The 27381-nt window shown below is 34.1% G+C and overlaps 1 protein-coding gene across 1 annotated transcript in view; it reads left to right on the plus strand.

Moving 5' to 3' along the window:
* ZCWPW2 (zinc finger CW-type and PWWP domain containing 2) overlaps positions 1–27381 on the plus strand; it is a 158723-nt gene that overhangs the window by 101564 nt on the left and 29778 nt on the right. The window contains 2 exon segments of the mRNA XM_031663787.1: positions 13079–13095; positions 14910–15091. Of these exon segments, the coding sequence (XP_031519647.1) occupies positions 13079–13095; positions 14910–15091 (199 nt within the window).

The following is a 27381-nucleotide window of genomic DNA, read 5'->3' on the forward strand; positions in this document are numbered from 1 at the left end:
CTATACCTCCTTCCTCCCTATCTTGGGAAAAAGAAGATGGTCATTTTTCTTTACCTCATGTGAAGTACAAGGGTGTTGTTTGTTTGTTTGTTTTGTTTTGTTTTGTTTTGTTTTGGAATACCTGATGAATGTGTCTTAGAGCTTGAGCAATACAGTATATTGATATAAAACTTCTCCCTGAGAAATCTACCCAGTGAAAACTGAAGACAGATGGCAGCACTGGGAATGGCCAGCGTTATTCCAGTTTTCAGGAGCAATGATGCAGACAAAATGGGAAGAGTCAGGGGTCAGTTTAAAAGAGTCTCCACCCAAAAGGGCTTCCTGCCTTCATGCAACCTAAGCAGAAAGAGGCAGAATATGATAATGAGATACAGGTTGAAAGCAACCAACTAAAAAAAAGACATTGCTCCTCTCGGGGAAGTTGTCAATCAGACGTTCCTAGTTGGGAGAGAAGACCCTCTAACAACCCACAAAACACACTGTAGTAAAAAAAAAAAACAAAACAAAACAAAAAAAAACTTCAAGCCCAGAGAGCACCAATCCTAGATTGCCATAAGAGAAGATAAATAAATATATTTTCTGCAATTTATCTTGTATTCTCCATATCTAACTCTTTCAGCCACAGAGGACTTAGAACATAGTAAGGGAGAAGAAGCAGCATAGATGGACAAGGAGAACCACTGGCAGCCTGAAGTGTACTGCTAGCTTGTAGGGCACAGGAGCTTTAACTTGAAATGAAGTTTGGAATTTTGTTTCTTACATGCTAGAGGACACTTTGGCTTTTTAATATTGGGGCACTAAAACTAATTGCAGGACATTTTATTATTTTAGTGTTATCAGAAACATCACAGGAATTTCTGTAGATTTTAGCCAAGGCTTAAGAAACATCCAGATTATAGTTGAAAAAGTTTTAATGGCAGTTGCTTTCTGCTTAAGCTTGAATCCTATTTTGAATAGTATTTGTCTTTGAGAATAATTATTTGTTAAATATGAACTTAATTATCTATTTGATTGCTGGTTAGAAAAGTAAATGTAAATGTTTCCATGCTTTCAAAAGATAATTTTTTAAATGTAGTTTTTACCTTAGTTTGACCTTATCTATAAAACAGCTTTCTTTCCTTTGCTAATTTGTTTCTAAAATATAATATAAATGTGTTCCAAACCAAATATTTGTCTCTTTACATACTATGGCATTTTAAGATGGAACTTAACCATAATGGTATTACTGTAGTTCATTCAAGCATGATGTTCATTCATCTTTCACAAACTTTATCCAGTAATTAGTATATAGAATGAATCTATTATGTTTAGTGAGATGCTGAGTCTTAGCTTCTTGTCAATCCAGAAGCCTTTCAGTGGAAGATTCAAATTGAAAGATTATGATAATGTCTAAAAGAGCTAAGTTTATGAGAATGATTTCAAACAAACTTGTTTGTTAGCTTCTCAAAATAATGCAGTTAAATAAATGTGAATTACTTCAACATCTCACGAAAAGAACATAAACTCATTTTATATTTTTATTTTAATTAGAGAAAAAACTGGTTGTTCAGGTGGGAAATTTGAATTTTTAAAAGTAGATAGGACTGCTACTATTATGTAATATTATTCTGGTCTAATTGGCTAATATAATTAACCAAAGAAAGAATCAAAAGTGCCCACACAAGAAAGGAAGCAGAAAAATTACATTATTAGTAGACAAGTGTATACCTGTAAAACCCATGGAACTGAAACAAACAAAAAAAACCTATGGTAAACAAAATTATTATAAACAATAGGAAAAAATGATTAAAAGCGTAAGAAAATTCAGTGGTGTGTCAGGTCATAATCTTTCTTCCTTAAAGACACAAGCACACGTATGTTCATCACAGCATCATTCACAATAGCAAATAGATGGAATCAACCTAGATGCCCATCATTGGTAGTCTGGATAAAGAAAATGTGGCACATAGATACCACGGAATACTACGTAGCCATAAAAAGAACAAAATCATGTCATTTGTAGCAACATAGAGTCAGAGGTCATAATCCTAAGAGAATCAATGCAGAAACAGAAAACCAAATACCGCATGTTGTCACTTCTAAGTGGAAGCTGAACATTGAGTACACATGGACACAAAGATAGGAACAGTAGACACCAGGGCCTACTTGAGGCAATCTTCTAGTAGGATGGGAGGAGAGTGAAGACAGAAAAACTACCATTGGGTACTGTGCTCATTGCCTGGGTGATGAAATAATCTGTACACCAAACCCACATAACACACAATTTACCTATGTAATGGACCTGAACATGTGGCCCCTGAACTCAAAATAAAAGTTGGAAGGGGAAAAAAAAAAAAAGAAGTAACCATTTTGAAAATATAAAGAGACTAAAATTCTCATTTATAATAGCAACAAAGCATAAATAATACACTGGTGTAAGCCTAAGAAGAAATGTGCAAGATCTGTGTGAATAAAACTTCAAAATGCTAAGAGACGGAAAATAAAGCCCGAGACTGGCTGTGATGGCTCGTGCCTGTAATCCCAGCACTTTGGGAGGCCAAGGCATGCAGATCACCTAAGATCAGAAGTTCAAGACCTGCCTGGTCAACATGGTGAAACCCTGTCTCTATTAAAAATATAAAAATTAGGCTGGGTATGGTGGCTCACGCCTGTAATCCCAGCACTTTGGGAGGCCGAGGCGGGTGGATCACGAGGTCAGGAGATCGAGACCATCCTGGCTAACATGGTGAAATAACGTCTCTACTAAAAATACAAAAAATTAGCCGGGCATGGTGACTGGCACCTGTAGTCTCAGCTACTCTGGAGGCTGAGGCAGGAGAATAGCATGAACCCGGGAGCTGGAGCTTGCGGTGAGCCAAGATCGCGCCACTGCACTCCAGCCTGGGCAACAGAGCGAGACTCCATCTCAAAAATAAATAAGTAAATAAAATAAAATACAAATACAAAAATTAGCCAGGTGTGGTGGCACATACCTTTAGTCCCAGCTACTTGGAAGGCTCAGACATGAAAATTGCTTGAACTCAGGAGGTGGAAGTTTCAGTGAGTCGAGATTGCACCACTGGACTCCAGCCTGGGTGACAGAGCAAGACTGTGTCTCAAAATAAAAATAAAACATGAGTAAATGGAAAGATATAATCTTCTTCTTGATGTGGAAGATTTAATATGGAAGGTGTCAATTCTCCCTAAATTAATTTAAATGCCATCTCAATTAAAACAAACAAGAACTTTGACAAAACAAACTAATTATAAATATGTTAGAAGGTTAAACAAAAGAGAGAGGCCTATAAAATATGATAGATATAACAAGATGTCACTAGTTAAGGCAATATGATACTAATAGTGATTTGACAGATTAATAGAAATATATAGAAATTCCACAAATAAACTCAAAAGTACTTGAAATTATAGTTAATGGTTCAGGTTGTATTTAAATAAGAAAAGTTATATTGCTTAATAAATGGGATGGGTACAAATAGTAACCTGCGGGAAAAAAATAAAGTTGTAGCTATATATCATACTTATGTCCAAACTAGTTCTACAAGGAAGAAAGACTTAAATGAACAACAATAAAAAAAGAAAATACAAACGTACTAAAATACAAACTATAAACAGAGGAGAATATTTGTAGTACATAGAGGAAAGGGGTATTTTTAAAAAATATATAAAAAATATTATTTTACAGTCAATAAGAAAAAGACCATTATACATACTAACACAGGACTTGAATAGTCATTCAATATAAAATAAAATATAAATGGCTTTTAAAAAACAATCACAACCTGCTGATTGTAGATCCCTAGGGCATTGAGAGAACATAGGCAGTAGCAAGGTAGTGGTTATAGTGGGCCTTGGGCGAGATCCAGTACTGTGCTGGCATCAGATCAGAGTCAGTGCATTCCCAGTGGTGGAGGCCACAAGGGTGCATGTGTCACATCATCCCCAGCCCCAGGTGACTCACAGAGAGCAATATTCTGTTTGTTTGTACATAAGTCAGGGAAGAGAAAAAGAGTCTCTGCCTGATATTCCAGAGAATTCTTCTAGATCTTATCCAACACTCTGTGAGTCCATAAGAGCCATAGCATTACTGGGCTTATGGTGCTCCCTAATGCAGATACAGCTTAGATCACAACACTCAAGCTCTTTTAAATACCTGGAAAGCCTTCCCAAGAACAACAGGTGCAAACAAACCCATACTGTGAAGACTACAATAAATACCTAACTCTTTAATGCCCAGACACTGATGAACATGCACAAGCATCAAGGCCATCCAGGAAAACATGACCTCATCAAACAAAGTAAATAAAGCAACAGGCACTAATCCTGAAGAGATATGTGACCTTTCAGACAGAATTCAAAATAGCTGTTTTGAGGAACTCAAAGAAATTCAAGATAACACAGAGAAGGAATTTTGAATTCTATCAGATTAATTGAAGAAAGAGATAGAAATAATTAAAAAGAATTAAGCAGAAATTCTGGGTTGAAAAAATGCAATTGGCATAATGAAGAATGCATCAGAGTCTCAATAGCAGAATTGATCAAGCAGAAGAAAGAATTAATGGGCTTGAAGACAGGCTATTTGAAAATACAAAGAAGAGACAAAAGAGAAAAAAAAAATAAAAGAATGAAGCACACCTACAAGATCTAGAAAATAGCCTCAAGAGGGCAAATCTAAGAGTTATTGGCCTTAAAGAGGAAGTAAAGAAAGAGATAGTGGTAGAAAGTTTATTTAAAGGGATAATAACAGAGAATTTCCCAAACACAGAGAAAGATATCAATATCCAAGTATAAGAAGATTATAGAATATCAAGCAGAATTAACACAAAGAAGACTAATTCAGGGCATTTAATAATCAAACTTCCAAAGTCAAGGATAAAGAAAGGATCCTAAAAGCAGCAAGTAAAAAGAAACAAATAACAAACAATGGTTCTCCAATATACCTGTCAGCAAACTTTTCAGTGGAAACCTTACAGGCCAGGAGAGAGTGGCATAACATATTTGAAGTGCTGAAGCAGAAAAACTTTTACCCTAGAATAGTGTATCTAACAAAAATATCCTTCAAACATGCAGGAGAAATAAAGATTTTCCCAGACAAACAAAAGCGGAGAGATTTCCTCAACACCAGACCTGTCCTACAAGAAATGATAAAAAGAGTACTTCAATCAGAAAGAAAAGGATCTTACTGAGCAACACAACATCATCTGAAGATCCAAAACTCACTGGCAATAGAAAGTACACAGAAAAACACAGAATATTATAACACAGTAACTGTGGTGTGTAAACTACTCTTCAGTAGAAAGAGTAAAAGAGGAACCAATCAAAAATGGTAACTGCAACAACTTTTCAAGACATAGAGAGTACAATAAGATATAAATAGAAATAATAAAAAGTTAAAAAGAGGGAGGAAGAAGTTAAAGTTCAGAGTTATTATTAGTTTTCTTTTTACTTATTAGTTTGTTACATGTAACAACATGTAAGCAGTTGTTGTTATCAGCTTAAAATAATGGGTTATAATATTTACAAGCCTCATGGTAATCACAAATCAAAAAACATACAACAGATACACAAATTAAAAAGCAATAAATTAAATTATGCCACCAGGAAAAATAACCTTCATTAAGAGGAAGAGAAGAAGGAAAGAAAGAAGGAGGATTTGTAAAACAACCAGAAAACAAATAACAAAAGGAGTAAGTCCTTACTTATCGATAATAACATTGAATGTAAATAGACTAAACTCTCCAATCAAAAGACATAGAGTGGCTGAATGGATTTTAAAATAAGATCCAATATCCATTCCTTACAAGAAACGTACTTCACGTATAAAGACACACGTACTCTGAAAATAAAAGATGGAAAAAGATATTCCATGCCAATGGAAACCACAAAAGAGCAGGAGTAGATGCACTTAATACTAGACAGTATAGGTTTCAAGACAAAAACTGTAAGAAGAGGCAAAGAAGATTATTATATAATGATAAAGGAGTTCATTTATCAAGAGGATATAACAGTTATAAATATATATGTGTGTGTGTATATATACATATATAAATATGTGTGTATATATACATATGTAAATATATATATATGTGTGTGTATATAAATATGTGTGTGTGTGTGTGTGTATATATTTATATATGCATGCACTGGAGCACCCAGACATATAAAGCAAATATTATTAAAGCTAAAGAGATAGATAGATCCCAATACAATAATAGCTGGAGACTTCAACATCCCACTTGCAGCATTGGATAGATCTTCCAGACAGAAAATTAACTAGGAAATATCAGACTTAGTCTGCACTTTGGAACATATGGACCAGATAGACATTTACAGAACATTTCATCCTATGGCTGCAGAATACATATTCTTTTCCTTAGCACATAGATGATTCTCAAAGATAGACCATATGTTAGGTCACAAAACAAGTCTTAAAACATTCAAAAAAATTGAATGTATGTCAAGTAACTTATCTTACTGCAATGGAATAAAACTAGAAATAAATAACAAGAAGAATTTTGGAAACTATACAAACACATGGAAATTAAACAGTATGCTCCTGAATAACCAGTGGTTCAATGCAGAAATTAAGAAGGAAATTTAGGCTGGGCATGGTGGCTCACGCCTGTAATTCCGGCACTTTTGGAGGCCGAGGCGGGCGGATCATGAAGTCAGGAGACCGAGACCACCCTGGCCAACGTGGTAAAACCCCATCTCTACTAAAAATACAAAAATTAGATGGATGTGGTGGTGTATGCCTGTAATCCCAGCTATTCAGGAGACTTAGGTAGGAGAATTGCTTGAACCAGGGAGTCAGAGGTTGCAGTGACCCGAGATCGCGTCACAGCACTCTAGTCTGGCGACAGAGCGAGACTCCATCTAAAAAAAACAAAGAAATTTAAAAATTTATTGAAACAAATGATAATGGAAACATGACATACCAAAACCTATGAGATATAGTAAATGCAGTACTAAAAGGGAAGTTTATAGCCATGAGTGCCTAAAGAAGAAAAGTTTCAAATAAATAACTTAATGATACATTATAAAGTACTAAAAAAGCAAGAACAAACAAAACTGAAACTCAACTGATTTTCTTTTACTCAAATTAGTAGAAGAAAAATATTGAAGATTAGAGATGAAATAAATGAAATAGAAACATAAAATACAAAAGATCAACAAAACAAAAAAAAAATTTGAGAAGCTAAATAAAATTGACAAACATTTAGCCAGACTAACTATGAAAAATAAAAAGATAAGACCCAATAAATAAAATAAGAGCTAAAAAGGAGACATTACAATCAATACCACAGAACTTCAAAGACTCATTAGTGGCTACCATGAGCAACTATATGCCAATACATTGGAAAATCTAGAAGAAATGGATAAATTTCTAGATCGTACAACTTACCAAGATTGCACTACAAAGAAATCCAAAACTTGAGCAGACCAATAACAAGTAACAAGATAAAAACTATAATAAAAAGTCTCCCAGCAAAGAAAAACCAAGAACCTGATGGCTTCACTGCTGAATTCTATGAAACATTTAAAGAATAACTAATACCAGTTCTACTGAAACTATTCCAAAAAGTAGAAGTGGAGGGAATACTTCCAAACTCATTCTATGAGGCCAGTATTACTCTGGTACCAAAACCAGACAAACATACATCAAAAAAGAAAACTACAGGTCAATATCTCTGATGAATATTGATGCAAAAATCCTCAACCAAATACTAGCAAATATAACCAAACAACACATTAACAAGATGATTCATTATGATCAAGTGGGATTTATCCCAGGGATGCAGGGTTGGTTCAACATACACAAATCAATCAATGTGGCATATCAACAGAATTAAGGACAAAAACCATATGATCATCTCAATTGATGCTAAAAAAAGAATTTGATAAAATTCAGCATCCTTTTATGATAAAAACCTCAGAAAACTGGGTATATAAGAAACATACCTCAATATAATAAAAACCACAGACACACAGCTAGTATGTATCATACTGAATGGGGAAAAACTGAAAGCCTTTTTTTTAAAATTTGGAACATGACAAGGATACCCATTGTTATTCAACATAGTGCTAGCTAGTGCAATTAGACAAGAGAAGGAAATAAAGGGCATCCAGATTAAAAAGGAAGAAGTCAAATTATCCTTGTTTGAAGGTGATATCATCTTATATTTGGAGAAACCTAAAGACTTCACCAAAAAGCTGTTAGAACTCATAATCAAATTCGGTAAAGTTGTAGGATACTAATCAACATACAAAAATCAGTGGGATATTTATATGCCCATAGTGAACAATGTGAAAAACAAATAAAACAGTAATGCTGTTTACATTAGCTACATATAAAATAAAATACCTAGGAATTATCTTGACCAAAAAAGTGAAAATTTTCTGCAATGAAAACTGTAAAACAATGATGCAAGAAATTGAAGAGGACAGAAAAAAATGGAAACATATTTCATGTTTATGGATTGTAAGAATCAATATTGTTAAAATGTCCATACTACCCAAAGCAATCTACAGATTTAGTGCAATCCCTATGAAAATACCAATGACATCCTTCACAGAAATAGAGGAAAAGAATCCTAATATTTACATGGAACCACAAAAGGCTCAGAATAGCCAAAGCTATCCTAAGCAAAAGGAACAAAACTGAAGAAATCACATTACCTGATTTCAAATTATACTATAGAGCTATAGTAACAAAAATGGTATGATAATGGCATAAAAGCAGACACATAGACCAGTGGAACAGAACAGAGAACCCAGAAATAAATCCATACATCTACAATGAGCTCATTTTTGACAAAGGTGCCAAGAACATACATTAGGAAAATAACAGTCTACAATAAATGGTGCTGGGAAAACTGGATATCCATATGCAGTAGAAAAACTAGAACCCTATCTCCTGCCATATATGAAAATCAAATCAAAATGGATTAAAGACTAAAATCTAAGACCTCAAACTATGAAACTACTACAAGCAAACTTTGGAGAAACTTACCAGGACATCAGTCTTGGCAAAGATTCCTTGAGTAATACTCCACAAGCACAGGCAACCAAAGCAAAAATGGACAAGTGGGATAACATAAAGTTAAAAGCTTCTGCACAACAAAGGAAACAATCAACAAAGTGAAGAGACAACCCACAGAATGGGAATAAATATTTGCAAACTACCCATTCAACAAGGGACTAATAACCAGAATATACAAGAAGCTCAAACAGCTCTATAGGAAAAAAAAAATCTAATAATCCAATATAAAAAATGGGCAAATGATTTGAATATACATTTCTCAAAAGGAGACATACAAATGACAAACAGGCATATGAAAAGGTGCTCAACATCACTGATCACCAGAGAGGCAAATTAAAACTACAATGAGATATTATTTTACCCCAGATAAAATGGCTTATATCCAAAAGACAAGCAATAACAAATGCTGGTGAGGATGTGGAGAAAAGGGAATCCTTGTACAGTGTTGATGGGAGTATAAATTAGTACAACTACTATTGAGAATACTTTGGAAGTTCATCAAAAACTAAAAGTAGGCTGGGTACAGTGGCTCATGCCTGTAATCCCAGCACTCTGGGAGGCCAAGGTGGGTGTATCACTTGAGGTCAGGAGTTCAAGACCAGCCTGCCCAACTTGGCAAACCCCATCTCTACTAAAAATACAAAAGTTGGCCAGGCGTGATGGTGCATGCCTGTAATCCCAGCTACTTGGGAGACTGAGGCAGGAGAATTGCTTGAACCCAGGAGGCGGAGGCTGCACTGGGCCGAAATCATGCCACTGCACTCCAGTCTGGGTGACAGAGTAACAAAATATTTACTTTGTCACAAAAATAAATAAATGAATAAATAAATAGAGCTACTATATGATCCAACCATCACACTTCTATGTATATACCCAAAAGAAAGGAAATCGGTTTATTGAAGAGATAATCTGCACTCTAATGTTTATTGTAGCACTGTTCACAATAGCCAAGATTTGGATGCAACCTAAGGGTCTATCAGTATATGAATGGTTAAACAAAACATGGATCATGCCATGGATTACTATTCAGCCATGAAAATGAATGAGATCCAATGATTTGCAACAACATGGATGGAACTGGAGGTCATTACGTTAAGTGAAATAAGCACAGAAAGATAAACTTTGCATTTTCTCACTTATTTGTAGGAGCCAAAAATTAAAAGAGTTGAACTCATGGATATCAAGAGTACAAGGTTGGTTAACGGGCTGGGAAGGGTAGTGGAGTGTCAGCGGGGTGTGGAGATGGTTAATGAGTACAAAAAATAGAAAGAATGAACAAGACCCAGTATCTTCTAGCACAAAAGGGTGACAATAGTTAAAAATATTTAATTGTACATTTAAAAATTACTAAAGAGTATAACTGGATTGTTTGTAACACAAAAGATAAATGCTAGAGGTGTTAGCTATCACATTTATCCTGATCTGATTATTACACATTACATGCCTGTATCAAAATATCTTATGTAACCCATAAGTATATACACCTACTATGTACCTACAAAAATTAAAAATTAATAAAAAAAAATTGGTCAAGATGTCAAAGCTTGGAACAGAAGTGTTCTGCAAGGTGTGGGGAAATATATTGAATACATTTCTTGTGGCACTGTAAACTTTGACCTCCTTATTCAAAAGTGATTTCACAGTAGCCTCCAAAATTTAAAATATACATACATTAAACCTGTAATTTTATGTCTTGGAACTTATCTTTCAGTATACTCTCAAATGGACAAAATGACATATGGACAAAATGTTTTTGTTTCAGCCTTGCTTCCAATAGCGTATTAGGAACAACCTAAGTGTCCATCACTTGAGCATTGTCAAATGCGTGCACACGCGCATTTGTGTATGTGTATGTGTTTGTAATTCCTAAAGTTTATCTGCAGGTAAGTTTTCTGTCCTGAATTTTCATATTCAACTGCTACTTGACATCTCCACCTCGATGTCGTAATTATCTTCCTGTTGGGTATTGAGAAGTCTCGTGTCAGTATGTGCGGATTCTTTTTTTTTTTTTTTGAGATGGAATGTCGCTTTGTCTCCAGGCTGGAGTGCAGTGGCACCATCTCCGCTTACTGCAACCTCCGCCTCCCGGGTTCAAGCAATTTTGCTGCCTCAGCTTTCCGAGCAGCTGGGACTACAGGCACATGCCACAATGCCCGGCTAACTTTTTTTTTCTTTCGTTTTCCTTTTTTTTTTTTTTTTAGTAGAGGCGGGGTTTCACCATGTTGCCTAAGCAGGTCTCGAACTCCTGAGCTCAGGTAACCTGCCCAACTCTCAAACTCCCACCCTAGCCTCCCAAAGTGCTAGGATTACCCGCATGAGCCACCGCGCCCGGCCCCGAACTCTTGATCTTTCTCCTAATCTTTCTTTATTGACAGCCTGCTTCATCTCAGTAGAGAGCAAATTCCATCCTTTTGCCCGCTGGGTTTGAAAGTCCTAGAGTCATCCTCCGTTTCTCCCAAAACCAATTTTCAAGTGGTCAGGAAGTGCTTTTTGCTCTATCATCAAATTATATCCAGAGCCCTAACACTTTTTATCACAGTAACTGTTATTGCCCTGGTCCACACTGCCGTCATTTCTTGCATAAATTATTGCAATAGGCTCCTAATTGCCCTGCTTCTATACTTGCCTCTGTATAGCCTTTCCTCATCAAAGCAATCAGAATGATTTCTTTAAAAACAGGAATTCAAATCAAATATTAATTTTATGCTCAGAACTCTGCCATAGTGTCTATTTCACTCAAAGTAATAGCCAAAGACCCTACAATGGCTTGCAAAGGCCTTGATGATGTGGCCCTTGTTAATTTTCTGAAATCATTTCCTGTTACTCTCTCTCTTCAACATTAGACTCAGCTACCCTGGATTCTTTGATACTTCTTGAATATACATGTACTCTCCCACATTAGAGGATTTTTTCTCTACCTGGAGTATATTTTCCTTGGATATATATGTGGGTAACTTCCTGGCCTCCAGGGAGATCATAGCCTAAATTCACCTTTTTGATGAGAGTTACCTTGACCACTCATTACCCACCCTGACTTTGCCTTACATTTTATTACAGAGCACTTATCACCTCTTATACTATAGCCTTATGTTTTATGCTTGTTATAAATTATCTCTTCTCATGGGTTAGAATGTAAGCTTTGTCTGTTTTCTTTAATGATAGATCCTGAGAGTCTGGAATATGCTGTATCAATAAATTCAGCAATCTTCAAGAAAATTTTAAAAATCAATTATATATAACTATTCATAACATTAATTATATATTTATATAAGTTATAGAAATATATAATGTTATAATATATACATTGTATAATTATATAAATATATATCTCTGGAAGACTGTAAAAGCAACTAGTAACAGTAATTTGGGGAGAAGTAGTACCTGGGATGGGAAGGAAGGCACATTCCATACTGTGAGAATTTGCACCTTATCACTTCTTCAATTAAAAAAAAAAGAAATTTAAAAATACAAAGCACAGTTGAGCCTAATTTGGAAATTAAAATTCTTCGTAAAATAGATCCTTAGTTTTTTGAGTTCCTTAGGAGGTTTTAATTTGTATTACCACTAGGTGGCACATGCCTACTGATAAGTTCAAAGATTCCCAGACACAAGTGTTTAACCTTTCAGTTCCCCTAAGTCATCAAAGTTTATTTTAGCTATATGGCACTGATTTTTCTCAAGAATTTTCTTTAACTATTTTCTTATACTATTTCTGTAGGGCAGCAGTCTCCAACCTTTTTGGCACCAGGGACCGGTTTCATGGAAGACAATTTTTCCATAGACTAGGGGAGGAAGGGGGATGGTTTCGGGATGATTTAAGTGCATTACATTTATTGTGCACTTTATTTCTATTATTATTACATTGTAATATATAATGAAATAGTTCTATAACTCACCATAATGTAGAGTCAGTGAAAGTACTGAGCTTGTTTTCCTCCATCTAGAGGGTCCCATCCGGAGGTGATGGGAGACAATGACAGATCCTCAGGCATCAGATTCTTATAAGGAGCACACAACCTAGATCTCTCCCACGTGCAGTTTACAATAGAGTTCATGTTCCTATGAGAATCTAATGCCGCAGCTGACCTGACAGGAGGTGGAGCTCAGGAAGTAATGCTTGTTCGTCCCCCATTCCTCTCTTTCTGTGCTGCCCAGTTCCTAACCGATCACGGACTAGTACTGGTCCGACCCCTGCTTTAGGGAATATTACAGGAACTGTTCTTACACCATTGCTATATACAGAATAGTATGGGAACTGTTTTGTGCTATAAGCTTTAAAGTGATTTTTCACTACAATTTCTAATTTAATTTTATAACATTTGACTTGCAGAAATGTCTTAAATCTGTGAAGGCTAGCTTAGACATTCTTAAAATAATTTAAAATTTCCAGTATTTGGTGAATTGTATCTGTCTCTTTTCATCTGTTTCCTATGAAATAACTTACTTAATAAATGAAATTTATAGATTATGTGTCCAAAAGTAAATTTTTGTTTGATCCTATTGTTTCATTGCTTTTATGTCAAGTTAATCTTTGCCCAGGACCAAATGCAATTTATCAGCCTCTTTCTGAATACTTTATATAATATACCATGAGGTATAGGCAAATGGGTACTGTGGAGGATGCAAAGATGAAATGTTATTTATTGCCTCCATCTTCATGGATCTTTCATTTTATGGGTAGTGATGTCATGAACACAAATAACTATAATAGAAGTCAGAAAGTAGTAAATCAGTAAATGAAAGTATTATGTGTAGTGGGAGCACAGACTTGATATTAATTTAGGGACTCTAAGAGTATGGTGACATTTGAGAAGAGCTTTAAATGTATAGTTTAATTCTCTGAATTAATTCAATATGGGTCTTATATAGATTTACATTTCTGTGAAAAGGGTGAATTATACATCTGAGAGAAAAATATAATCTTTATAGATAGGTGATAATTATAGGTTAATAAAATAAATAGCCATATTCCTTTGGCTGGTAAAGTATTTTGAATAAAATGAAAATGATGGCATGCATTTTATAAATATAACATTTAAAAACATTATACAAATATTTTTGCTGAGTTTTAAAATAACACTGAAAACATTATTGGACTAGGTCAATTTAATATTTATTTTTGACCCAGATTTTTTTTTCATTTTGTTTTTCTTTTTAAAATATATTTTTTGTAAACTAAATAGGTATTTAGAAAATGTACTGTATCCAAGTAAAATAACTTATTGAATCTTATTATGCCATGAAACTATAATCTATTATTTTATTTCATACTCATGAAACCTTATGATGTATGTAGTGTTATCATTCATATTTTCTAGATAAAGAAACTAGGGCACAGAAAGTTTAAGAAACTTGTATGCATATGTTAATATCGCTGTAACACTAAAACTAGATGTGAATATAATTTCTTTTTATTTTATTTTATTTTATTTTATTTTTGAGACAGAGTCTTACTCTGTCACCCAGACTGGAGTGCAATGGCACAATCTTGCATCACTGCAACATCTGCCTCCCAGGTTCAATCTGTTCTCCTACCTCAGCCTCCCAAGTAGCTGGAATTAACAGGCATGAGCCACTGCACCCTGCCAAATTAATTTTCTTCTAATAAGAAACTTGCTTTTCAATTTGTACCACTTTAGTATAATTGCTATGTTGTTTAAAAAGAAATCAACATTATTCTTATTAAATCTATTAGTATTAACTACTTTGTTATGTAGCGAACCAAACATCTGACCCTTTGACTATTAAATTGCAAAATTTTCACAATTTTGCTGAATTCTAAAATAATAATAAAATAATAATTAGATACTAAAGTCTAAGAAATATACTATACAATGCTCCAAATTAGATTTTGTTCCAGCTTAATCAGTGGATTTTAAAACAAAGTTATATATTTAAAAAAGAATTTTATTCTTTTTTCTGTATTTATATAGCCAGAAAAATGTAAGAATAAAAAGAAGTGGTATAAAAGTGCACTTCAAGAAGCATATCTACTCTATGGATATTCTCATGAGCAAAGACTGGAAATGTGCTGCCTATCAAAACAACAAGGTATGTCAATATTTTTTCTTTATTACTCCAAAATAAGGATTTATCCAAATGCACGTTTTCCAAAATATGTTTGCTCATTCAAAAATCTGTCTCTTTCTGTTCATAGGGAAATAGTATGTCATTGTTTATTGGAAAATTATTTTTATATGAATGAATAGTATATATTTTGTCCCCTAAAACTATTTTCAATGACTAAACATACACTCTATTTAAATACAGGAGTTCTTGTTAGCACTTTTGTTATCTTCTTTACTCTTAGACTATCTACAGATCCCCTTGTGTATTTCAAATGCATATATTTCACAATGGGAACCATAGCTTTAAATATATTCGTGACATTAAAATTTCACTTGGATATGCTGTATTATTACAGAAAAAAGTATTTTCAAAATGTTGCATTTTAAAATAAGTTCAGGGCAGGAATAGAAGATAAACTTCAACTTTCAAAAAAATTAGGCGAAAAATTGTGATAATATTTCAGGTTATTTTCACAGAAAGTTTTATTGAATTCTCAATACTATGGTGTATAGTTAGCTTTTTAAATGAAACCATTTGAAAGATTATAGTAGGTTTGATTTTTTTGTGTATATATTTAACTTTTAAGTTCAGGGGTACATGTGCAGGCTTGTTATATAGGTAAATTTGTGTCACGGGAATGTGTTATAAAGATATTTCATAACCCAGGTATTAAGCCTAGTACACATTAGTTATTTTTCCTGATCCTTTTCCTCCTCCCACCTTCCACCCTCTGATAAACCCCAGTGTGTGTTCTTCTCTATGTGCCAATTTATTCTTATCAATTAGCTCCCACTTATAGGTGAGAACATGCAGTATTTGGGTTTGTTCCTGCATTAGTTTGCTAAGGCTAATGGCATCCAGCTCCATCCATGTCCCTGCAAAGGACTGATCTCATTCTTTCCTATGGCCGCATAGTATTCCATGGTGTACAGGTACCATATTTTCTTTATTGCAGTGTACAAGTACCACGTTTTCTTTACCACATTTTCTTTATCCACATTTTCTTTATACCATTGATGGGCATTTAGTTTGAGTCATTGTCTTTGCTATTGTGAATAGTGTTGAACACACGTGTGCAAGTGTCTTTATAATAGAATGATTTATATTCCTTTGGGTATATACTCAGTAATGAGATTGCTGGATTGAGTGGTATTTCTGCCCCTAGGTCTTTGAGCAATCACCACACTGTCTTCCACAATGGTTGAACTAATTTACACTCCCACCAACAGTGTATAAGTGTTCCTTTTTCTCCTCAACCTCACCACCATCTGTTATTTTTTGACTTTTTAATAGTAGCCATTCTGACTAGTGTGAGATGGTATCTCGTGATTTTGATTTACATTTCTCTAATGATCAGTGATGTTGAACGTTTTTTCTTATGTAGGTTGACCACATGTATGTCTTCTTTTTAAATTGTTAGTTTGTGTCCTTTGCCCACTTTTTAAATTTTTTTTTTTTTTTTTTTTGTGAACTTGTTTAAGTTCCCTATAGATGGTGGGTATTAGACCTTTGTCAGATGCATAGATTGCAAAAATTTTCTTCCATTCAGTAAGTTCTCTGCTCACTCTGTTGATAGTTTCTATTACTGCACTCTTTAGTTTAATTAGATCCCATTTGTAAATTTTTGCTGTGTTCCAGTTGCTTTTGGTGTCTTCATTGTGAAATCTTTGCCCATGCCTATGTCCTGAATGGTATTGCCTAGGTTGTCTTCCAGGGTTTTTATAGTTTTGGGTTTTACATTTAAGTCTTTAATCCATCTTGAGTTAATTTTTGTATATGGTATAAGGAAGTGGGGCAGGGTCCAGTTTCAATTTTCTGCATATGGCTAGCCAGTTCTCCCAGCACCATTTATAGGGAATCCTTTCCTCATTTTTTTTTTTTTTTTTTTTTTTAGACAGAGTCTTGCCCTGTTGCTGGAGTGCAATGGTGTGATCTCGGCTCACTGCAAGCTCCACCTCCTGGGTTCAAGCGATTCTCCTGCCTCAGCCTCCCGAGTAGTCGGGATTACAGGCACATGCCACCATGCCCGGCCAATTTTTTGTATCTTTAGTAGAGATGGGGTTTCACTATGTCGGCCAGGCTGGTCTTGAACTTCCCATTGCTTGTTTTTGTCAGGTTTGTTGAAGATCAGATAGTTGTAGGCATGTGGCCTTATTTCTGAGTTCTTTATTCTGTTCCATTGATCTATGGATATGACACATTTTTAACTCTAAAAAGAAGATGATTGCCACATAAAATGATAACATTTATTTATTTGTTTATTTAGATGGAGTCTTACTCTGTCGCCCAGGCTGGAGTGCAGGGACGCGATCTTGGCTCACCACAAGCTCCGCCTCCTAGGTTCTAGCAAGTCTCCTGCCTCAGCTTCCCGAGTAGCTGGGATTACAGATGCCCGCCACCACACCCAGCTAATTTTTGTATTTTCAGTAGAGACAAGGTTTCATCATATTGTCCAGGCTGGTCTTGAACTCCTGAACTCAGGTGATCCATCTGCCTTGGCCTCCCAAAGTGCTGGCATCACAGGCATGAGATAGTTTTTATTAAACTTAAATATGTTTAAATTGCTTTCTGCTTAGTGATTATAATCATTTAATATTTTATAAGCCCCTTTTTGTCTTTATTACTTTAAATTCTAAACAGATTACTCTATGGATAGAAGGATCCGGACTTTGATGCTGACTGGATTTTAAAGTAGCAATGATTTTTTTTTTTTTCTCCTTTGGAAAACTTTGATTTATATTTACAAAAAAATGTATATGTGAAAAGATTTTATTTGAGAAAAAATTTAAATTTCAACCCAGCCACCTAAGTTTAGGATTTAAAGCAAATAAGTAGGTTTGAAAAGAGTGGAAAAAGAATGACAAATACACTACTCAGGTTTACTCTGAGACCATGAGAAGAGACATTTATTACTACAAATGCAATTTTATTCCTGTGCTGAAAATATAATGTCTCTGTTTATTAGCAATAAAGGTTGAACTCACTGTATTGTCACAAATATAATTTTTTGCCTTGCACAGACTATACATTTCTGTTATTTAATCACGAAAGCCTTTTAGACATTTAATTTTTTGAACATTAATAGCTTTAAGTAATATAGTCATTTACTTTTTAAACTTATATCTATTTCTCACGAGGAGTAGACTTGCACTCTCAATTAGCAGTGGGTCCTTTGACATTCTTGCCTGTCCAGAGACTCTGAAGAAGGATTATTTCTGATTGGTTTTGCAGCAATAGCTCATTTTCTTGCTGAAAGTCTGATTATTTTTACATGCAGAGTTTTATGTAATTCAGCCTGATTCTTGAGAGCCGTATGCCTAACAGCTTTCATTTTGTCTCTTAAGTAGCCAAAATGGAAGGGCATGAACTTTCAGGACTTCAGAATTCCAGGAGTTCAGTCTTTGCAGTAACAGGCTCACAATTCACTATTCACTATCTCCAAAATAGTCATGTAATGCTTGTGTCTGCTTAGCATCCAGTGTAGATTCTGGTAAAGTATTCAACTTCTTTCTGTATTCAAAAGTAGTTTTGAGAGATAAGTAGCCACCGTTTAGATATTTCACCAAAGATGAATAACTTAGCAGCAATCCACTTTGTAACCCAGCAACTTGAAAGGTTTCTTCACCTAACAATTTATTTTTCCAACCTAGAAATAAATTACCCCAATATTTAACCTATAGTCTTCCTACCATGCAGAAATTGGTATAGTATTTTATCTGATGCAACTCTCTCATTGTTGAAATATGCAGGATCTTTAAATATATGTAAAATTTTTAATATAACTTTAAATATAACCCAATCAGATTATAACAGTCTTACCCTCATAATTTAGTTGTTCTGTTTTTGTTGCATTTATTACTACTACTGTAACTAAGTAATTCTGCTGGAGCTAGAAAATTTTTTATCTTATATAGAAACATTCATTTTAATTATACTTCTAAAAATAAATAGACCATTATCCATAGAATAATGATTAATCTTAATAAAGATTAAGACTTTCTTACATGCTCTACATTTTAGAATTGATGTCCTTATTTCTAACTTTTTCCCAGAATTATATATATTGTAAAAAAATTGACTTGATTTTTTAGAGCAGTTTTAAGTTCACAGAAAATTGAGTGGAAAGTACAGAGAGTTCCCATATATCTCCTCCACACAGCCCCTAAACACACAACCTCCCCCACTATCAACATCCCATACCATGAGATCTATTTGTTACAATTGATGAACCTACACTGACACGTCATTATCACCCAAAGTCCTTAGTTTACATTAGGGTTTACTCTTGCTGTTATACATTCTGTGGGTTTGGAGAAATGTATAATGACCTGTATCCACCACTGTAGTATCATGTAGAGTAGTTTCACTGCTCTAAAAATCCAAGGGTCCAAGGGTCAGATGTTTGGTTCACTTCCATATTGGGTTGGCTATTCTGGGTCTTTTGCCTTTCCATATACATTTTAGAATCAGTTTGTTGATTTCACAAAATAACGTGCTGGCATTTTATTGGGATTGTGTTGAATCTATATATCATAAGTTGGGAAGAGCTGACATCTTGACAATATTGAGTCTTTTTATCAGTGAACATGGAATATCTTCAAGTTTATTCAGTTCTTTTTTGATTTATTTTTATCAGAGTTTGGTAGTTTTCCTCATTTAGATCTTATACTTTTTTTTTAGATTTATGCTTAACTAATTCACTTTGAGGTTTGCCAGTGTAAATTCTAATGTGTTTTCATTTCAAATTCTACTTGTTTGGTACTGGTATATCAGAAATCTATTTATTTTTGCATTTTAACCTTGTATCCTGCAACCTTGCTATAATCTATTATTAATTACAGGATTTTTTTTTTGGTCTATTCTTTTGGATTTACTACATAGACAATCATAGCATGTGCAAAGAGACTTTTATTTCTTCTTTCCAAATCTATATACCTTTTATTTTCATTTATTGTCTTACCGTGTTATCTAGAAATTCCAGTACAATATTGAGAAGAGTGGTGAGTGAGAAAACCCTTGACTTGTTCTTCATCTTAGCATGACAGCTTCTAGCTTGTTACCATTAAATATGATACTAGCTTTAGATATTTTGTAAATGCTCTTTATGAAGCTGAGGAAGTTCCCCTGTCTTCCTTGTTTCCTGAGGTGTTTTTTTTTTTCTTCTTTATGCTGTTAATGCAATTGATTGATTAAATTAATTGGTTTCCAATTTTTGAACTACCTTGCATTGAATGAGTTAGAAAGTATTTTCTCTGCTTATATCTTCTGGAAAAGGTTATGGAGAATTGGCATATTTCTTCCTATATGTTTGATAGCATTCACCAGTGAACCCATCTGGGCTTGCTGCTTTTTGTTTTGGAAGGTTATTATATTGATTCAATTTCTTTAGTAGTATAGGTCTATTCAGATTGCCTGTTTCTTTTTGTAGAATTTTAGCAGAGTGACTCTTTCAAGAAATTGGTCCATTTCATCTAGGTTATAAAATTTGTGGGCATAGAGTTGTTCATAATGTTCCTTTATTTTCTTTTAATGCCCATGGGATTTGTTATAATGTCTACCTCTTTCATTTCTAGTATTAGTAATATGTGCCCACCTGCCTCTCTCCCTTTCCTCCTTCCTTCCTGTCTCTCTCCCTCCCTCCCTTCCTTCCTTCCTTTCTTCCTGCCTTCCTTCCTTCCTGTCTTCCTGTCTTCCTTCCTTCCTGCCTTCCTTCCTTCCTGTCTTCCTTCCTTCCTTCCTTCCTGTCTTCCTTCCTTCCTTCCTTCCTTCCTTCCTTCCTTCCCTCTCTTTAGTCATCAAATTTACTGATCTTTCAAAGAACTAGCTTATGGTTGTATTGATTTTTCTCTATCTACTGTCTTCAATTTCATTGATTTCTGCTCTTTTATTTTTTTCTTCTGCTTACTTTGGATTCAGTCTGTTCTTTTTCTTCTAATTTCCAAAGTAGAAGCTTAGATTATTGATTTTAGAGCTTTTTTCTTTTCTAATAGATGAATTCAATGCTATAAATTTTCCTCTGAACATTGCTTTTGCTGCATCCCGTGATTGATAAGTTGTATTTTCATTTTCATTTAGTTCAAAATATTTTAAAATTTTTCTTGAGGTTTTTTTTTTCTTTGATCTATGTGTTACTTAGAAGTGTGTTCCTTAATCTCCAAGTATTTTGAATTTCCACCTCTCTCTCTGTTACCAGTTTCTGGCTTAATTCCATTTTGGTCTGCAAGGAGACATTGTATTATATCTATTCTTTTAAATGTGTTAAGGTATTTTTTATTGCCCAGAATGTGGTCCGTTTTTCTGAATGTTTCATGTGGGCTCAAAAAGGATGTGTATTCTGCTGTTGTTGGATGAAGTAGATTACAGATGTCAAATATATCCAGTTGATTGATGGTGCTTTTGAGTTCAACTGTGTCTTTACTGATTTTCTTTTTGCTGGATTTGTTCATTTCTGACAGAGGGCTGTTGAAGCCTCTAGCTATAATAGTAGGTTTATTTATTTCTGTCTACAGTTCCATCAGTTTTCGCCTCTCATATTTTGATGCTCTGTTGTTAGGTGCATGTACATTAAAGGTTGCAAGTCTTCTTGGAGTATTGACTTCTTTATTATTTTATATGACCCTCTTTATTCTTGATAACGTTCCTTACTCTGAAGTCTGCTATGTTTCAAATTAATATAACTCCTCCTACTTCCTTTTCATTAGGGTTAGCATGATATACTTTTCTTTTAATTCATCCATCTAGGCCATTAATATTTAAAATCATTATTTTTAATATCATGGATTAATAGTTGTCATATTTATTATTATTTTCTATTTATTGCCCTTTTTCTTTGTTACTATTTTTGCCTTTTACTCTTTTTCTGTCTTTGTGATTTTGAGATTTTATGTAATTACATTTTCTTCCCTGTTGACATATCAATATCAATTATACTTTTTTAAAACTATTTTTAGTGGTGCCCTTTTTCTTTGTTACTGTTTTTGTCTTTCACTCTTTTCCTGTCTTTGTGATTTTGAGATTTTAAATAATTCCATTTTCTTCCCTCTTAGCATACCAATTATCAGTTATACTTTTTCAAAAACTTTTTTTAGTTGTTGCCCTAGAGTTTGCAATATACATTTACAACTAATTCAAATCTCACTTACAAATAATTATCCTGTTTCATGGGTAGTACAAATATCTTATGACAGATTATGCCTAATTCTTCCTTCTCATCCCTGCTATCATTGATATCATTCATTTTACTCATATATAAGCATATATGCATGCACACAAAAAGATGTATGCATAAACATACGTAATTAAGTATATCATGATTATTTTAAACAAACTGTTATCTGTTAGATCGATTAAGAATAAGAAAAGGAAAAAGTTTTTACTTTACCTTTACTTAGTCAGTTTTCAATGCTCTTCTTGTCTTTGTGCAGATCTGACTTTCTAACTTATATTATTTTTCTTCTCTCGGAAGAACTTCTTTTAGTATTCCTTGCAAGGCAGTTCTATTGGCAACAAATGCCTCCTTTTTTTTTTTTTTTTTTTTTTTTTTTTGCCTGAGAAAGTCTTTATTTCTCCTTTACTTTTGAAAAATAATTTCACAGGCCATGCATTGTGGCTCAGGCCTGTAATCCCAGCACTTTAGGAGGCTGAGGCAGGAGGATCACTTGAGCTCAGAGTTTGAGACCAGCCTGAACAACATGGTGAGATTCTGTCTCTGTAAAAAATTCAAAAATTAACCAGGTAGTCATCTGTAGTCCCAGCTATGCAGGAGACTGAAGTGGGAGTATCGCTTGAGCCCAGGAGGTTGAGGCTGCAGTGAGCCATGATTGTGCCACTGCACTCTGACCTAAGCACAGAGCAAGATCCTATCTCAAAAGAAAAAAAAAAAAAGAATTAAGAAACATGTTTTCTAAATGGAAAAAAAAAAAAAAAGAAAGAAAAGTAATTTCAGAGTGTATAATTCTAGGTGGGTGGGTTATTTTGTCAACACTTTATTTTGCTCAACTGTTTTATCGATTGCATGGTTTTTGAGGAAAAGTTTGATGTAGTTCTTATCTTTACTCTTCTATTGGTAAAGTGGGTTTTTTCTCTGACTTCTTTCAAGATTTTATTTTTAATCTTTTATTTTCTGCAGTTTGAATATGACATGTAGATTTTTGGCATTTATATTACTTGGTATTTCCTGAGCTTCTGGGTCTATGGTTTGGCATCTGATATTAATTTGGGGGAAATTATCAGTTATTATTGTGTCAATTTTTTGTTGTTGTTGTTCCTGTATCTCTTTTCATTCTGGTATACCTATTACGTATATGTCACACTTTTCTAGTTGTCACACAGTTCTTGGATATACTGTTTTATTATTTTTTTCAGTATTTTCTCTTTTTCAGTTTTTTTAGTTTTGGTGGTTTTTATTGATATATCCTGAAGCTCAAAGATTGTTTCCTTAGCTATGTTGAGTCTCCTGATGAGCATATCAAACACATTCTTCATTTCTGTTACAGTACTTTTGCTCTCAAGTATTTCTTATGAATCTTTCTTAGAATTTTCATTTCTTTACTTACATTACTCATCTGTTCGCGCATGTTGTCTACTTTTAACACTATAGCTTTTAGCATATTAATCATAGTTGTTTTAAATTCACGAGCTGATAATCCCATCATCCCTGCCATATCTTGATCTGGTCCTGCTGCTTGCTCTTTCTCTTCAAATTTTCTTTTTTGCCATTTAGTATGCCTTATAAATTTTTATTGAAAGGTGGGCATGATGTTCTGGGTAAAATAACTGCAATCATGATAGTTTAGCAGTACAGTGGTAAGACATGAGGGGGAGGGAAAGCATTCTATGTTCCTATCATAAAGTCTCAGTCCTAGGCTGTAAACTTCATAAGGGCTTTCCTCCAACTTCCTTTTATTTTCTTCACCTACATAGGTGGTAAAGGATGGCTAGAAGGGGCTGGAGTTGGGTATTTTGTTTCCCCCAGGTCAGGCTGGGGTTAGGCTTTGAAAATCCCTCAATAGGTTAGACTCTGGTAAAATAGTTTCTCCTCAGGGCAGGCCTTGCTAAGAAGTACAGAATGGTCTGATTATTTCAGAATGATTACTTTTCTCCTCCCCTTGATGGAACCAGGAGATATTTCCCTAATCTTCTCTGCGAGAACCTGGTAGAGCTCCTTCAGGTAAAACTCAACAAAAGTGTGTGCCCCTCCCACCATGACTAGGTCCCCCTGGAGTTTCTGTCTCAGGCTTGTTCCCACAGAGTTTCTAGAAGTTTGTCAATTGAAGTTCATGTTTTCCTACCCCTATACTAGTTTCCACCCTGCTCAGGTGGGTTGTGATTCTCTGTATTTACCTGTCTTTTTCTCCAAATTTGGGGACATCAGTTTTCCCGGTGACCTCACTTCTCCAAAGGATCTGAAAAGAGTTGTTCATTTTTCATTTTGCTCACCTTTGTACATGTTGTTGGACTCTAGTGGCAACCTTCTAAGCTCCTTACATTCCAGACCAGAAACTGAATGTCCTCTACATTTTTACGAAAATGCTCTCAGCTATCACAGTTAAACAAACAAAAACTGACAAATTTTTCAGAGTCCATGAGTACACAAGGTTTAAAAAAATTATTTAAAGAAGAGAAATCATTGAATTATGTTAATATTTGTATTTCTCCCTAATATAGTTGTAAGTAAAAAATCAGTAACATCTGTTCTGGGTCATGAGTCATAACCACCTCTACTCATTTAGAACATTTTCATTTACTACCAGCAGCTCCTCTTTTGCACTTTAAAAATATGACTTGGATATAGCTCAAAGGAGGAGTGAAGGCCCTTTTCATTATCCACATCTACATTTCCTGTTAACTGCTTTTCACTCTTTATGGTGAGAGTCCCTCCATGCAGAGATTTCTGAAGGAAGGAAATTAAATCTTTCTCACAAGAGAAAATTTAGCTTTTAGAAGGTTGTTAATTTTTGCTGAAGTTGAACATAGACCTACTGTTATTATTAATAAAGAAATTACTACTGATCATAATGTTTCAAATATTACATAAGAATTTTCCTTAGGCATTTGAAAATCAATGTGGTTTTTGATACTCCCCAAGATACTCTACTTTTATTGGAAGATGGTTTTTATAACTTTTGAGCATAAAAAGCTCCTTGAACAACAGTTCACATATTTCTGTTCCCAATTCATTGCCATGTTAGCAAATTTATGTAAGAATGAGGTATATTTTGACAGGAAACATAGCAAACATCCATTTTGGTTAACTCTCTCTGTCCCATCCAGATACATAGACTCCAATTTTAGTTTTTGAGTTTCTTTTTGTTAATTTTAACTATTTTTAATGATTGATATTTCATCATGACTTCTATCCTTATTAGAGATTTTCAAAAGAACAAAGAGTAAATTTACTTTTTTTAAGATACAACAAAATTTATTGTATCTTTTTATTACTATAAGGTTCTACCGGGCCCTTTACACGTCATTAATCCCAAAATATACTATGAAATTTTTGTGATCTTATTTTTTCCTATTTCTTGAAACATGTTGCTATTTTATTATTACTCATCAATTATTTCTAACTATGTTAAAAAGATGAAAATAATTATTTAGATGGAAGAATGGTAGAGTCACCTAAAAAGATGATACAGTAGTGAAATATATAATCCCTAAAATGTTTTTCCTAGTATTCCAAAGATCAAGATCTCTTTCTTTCTGTCTCTTTCACACATACACCCCCCCCACACACACACACACACCATGTCTATTAGCTAAAATGGAAGTGAATATTTGTTGATTTTCAGACATTGTTTTAGGAGTTTTAATTAAGTAGCTTATTCTATTTAAATCTCACAATATACTAGTGAGGTAATCATTTTTACTCCTGGACCTAATTAAACTAAAGAGCTCTTTACAACAAACAAAACTATCAACAGAGTAAATAGACAGTCCACAGAGTGGGAGAAAATATTTGCAAACTCTACATTTGAAAAAGGTCTGATGTCCAGCATTTATAATAAGCAAAAAATAACCCCATTAAAAAGTGGGCAAAGGACATGAACAGACACTTTTCAAAAGAAGACATATATGTGGCTAATGAGCATATGAAAAAATGCTCAACATCACTGGCCCTTAGAGAAATGCAAATCAAAACCATAATGAGATAGTATCTCACAGTAGTCAGAATGGTTATTAATACAAAGTCAAAAGATAACAAATACTGGCGAGGTTGCAGAGGAAAGGGAACGCTATATACTACTTGTGGTAATGTAATTTAGTTCAGTGACTGTGCAAAGCAGTTTGACAATTTTTCAAAAACTTAAAACTGAACCATCATTTGACCCAGGAATCCCATTTTTGGGATATATACCCATAGAAATATAAATCATTCTACCATGAAGATATATGCACACATATGTTCATTGCAGCACTATTTTCAATAGCAAAGACATGAAATTAACTTAGAAGCCCATTAATTGTAGACTGGATAAAGAAAATATGGTACATATTCACTATGGAATGCTATGCAGTCATGTAAAAGAACAAGATAATGTCCTTTCAGCAACATGGTTGGGACTGGAGGTCATTATCCTAAGCAAGATAATGTAGGAACAGACAATCAAGCACTGCATGTTGTCACTTATAAGTGAGAACTAAACATTGAGTACACGTGATCACAAAAAAGGAAACAATAGACACTGGAGCCTACTTGAGAGTGGAGGGTGGAAAGAGGGTGAGGATTGAAAACCTACCTATTGGGTACTATGCTTACTACCTGGGTGATAAAATAATATGTACATCAAACCCTGCAATACACAATGTATCTGTATAGCAAATAAGTACATGTACCCTTGAAACTAAAAGTTTAAGAAAAATAATTATTACCCCTGGTTTATAAATAAAGAGAGTCTAAGAGCATGTGCATTGTTTTGTATCTTATACTGTCTAATATAGTAGCTGATACCAAGTAAATGATCAATATATGTTAATTAATACATTACAGTAATTTTTTTCAGGTAAAATATATATTTCAGATTCATAGGAGATTTTGGATGAAATACATATACATTTTTATTTATAAGTAATATTGAACACTTACTGCATATAAAATGTGGTCCCTGCTTTTGAGGAATATTCAAGTCACAGAATACTTAGACATGTTCGTAACTAACCATAATACAAAGAAGAAAGTTTCATGGCTTAATATGACTATGATTTTGCAAAAGAGGTGGAGTTTTATCCTAATCACAGGAATATCTGTAGTGGCACATAACCTTATACGTTCA

This window comes from Papio anubis, chromosome 2 (assembly GCF_008728515.1).
Source record: "Papio anubis isolate 15944 chromosome 2, Panubis1.0, whole genome shotgun sequence".
NCBI classification, from domain to species: Eukaryota; Metazoa; Chordata; class Mammalia; order Primates; family Cercopithecidae; genus Papio; species Papio anubis.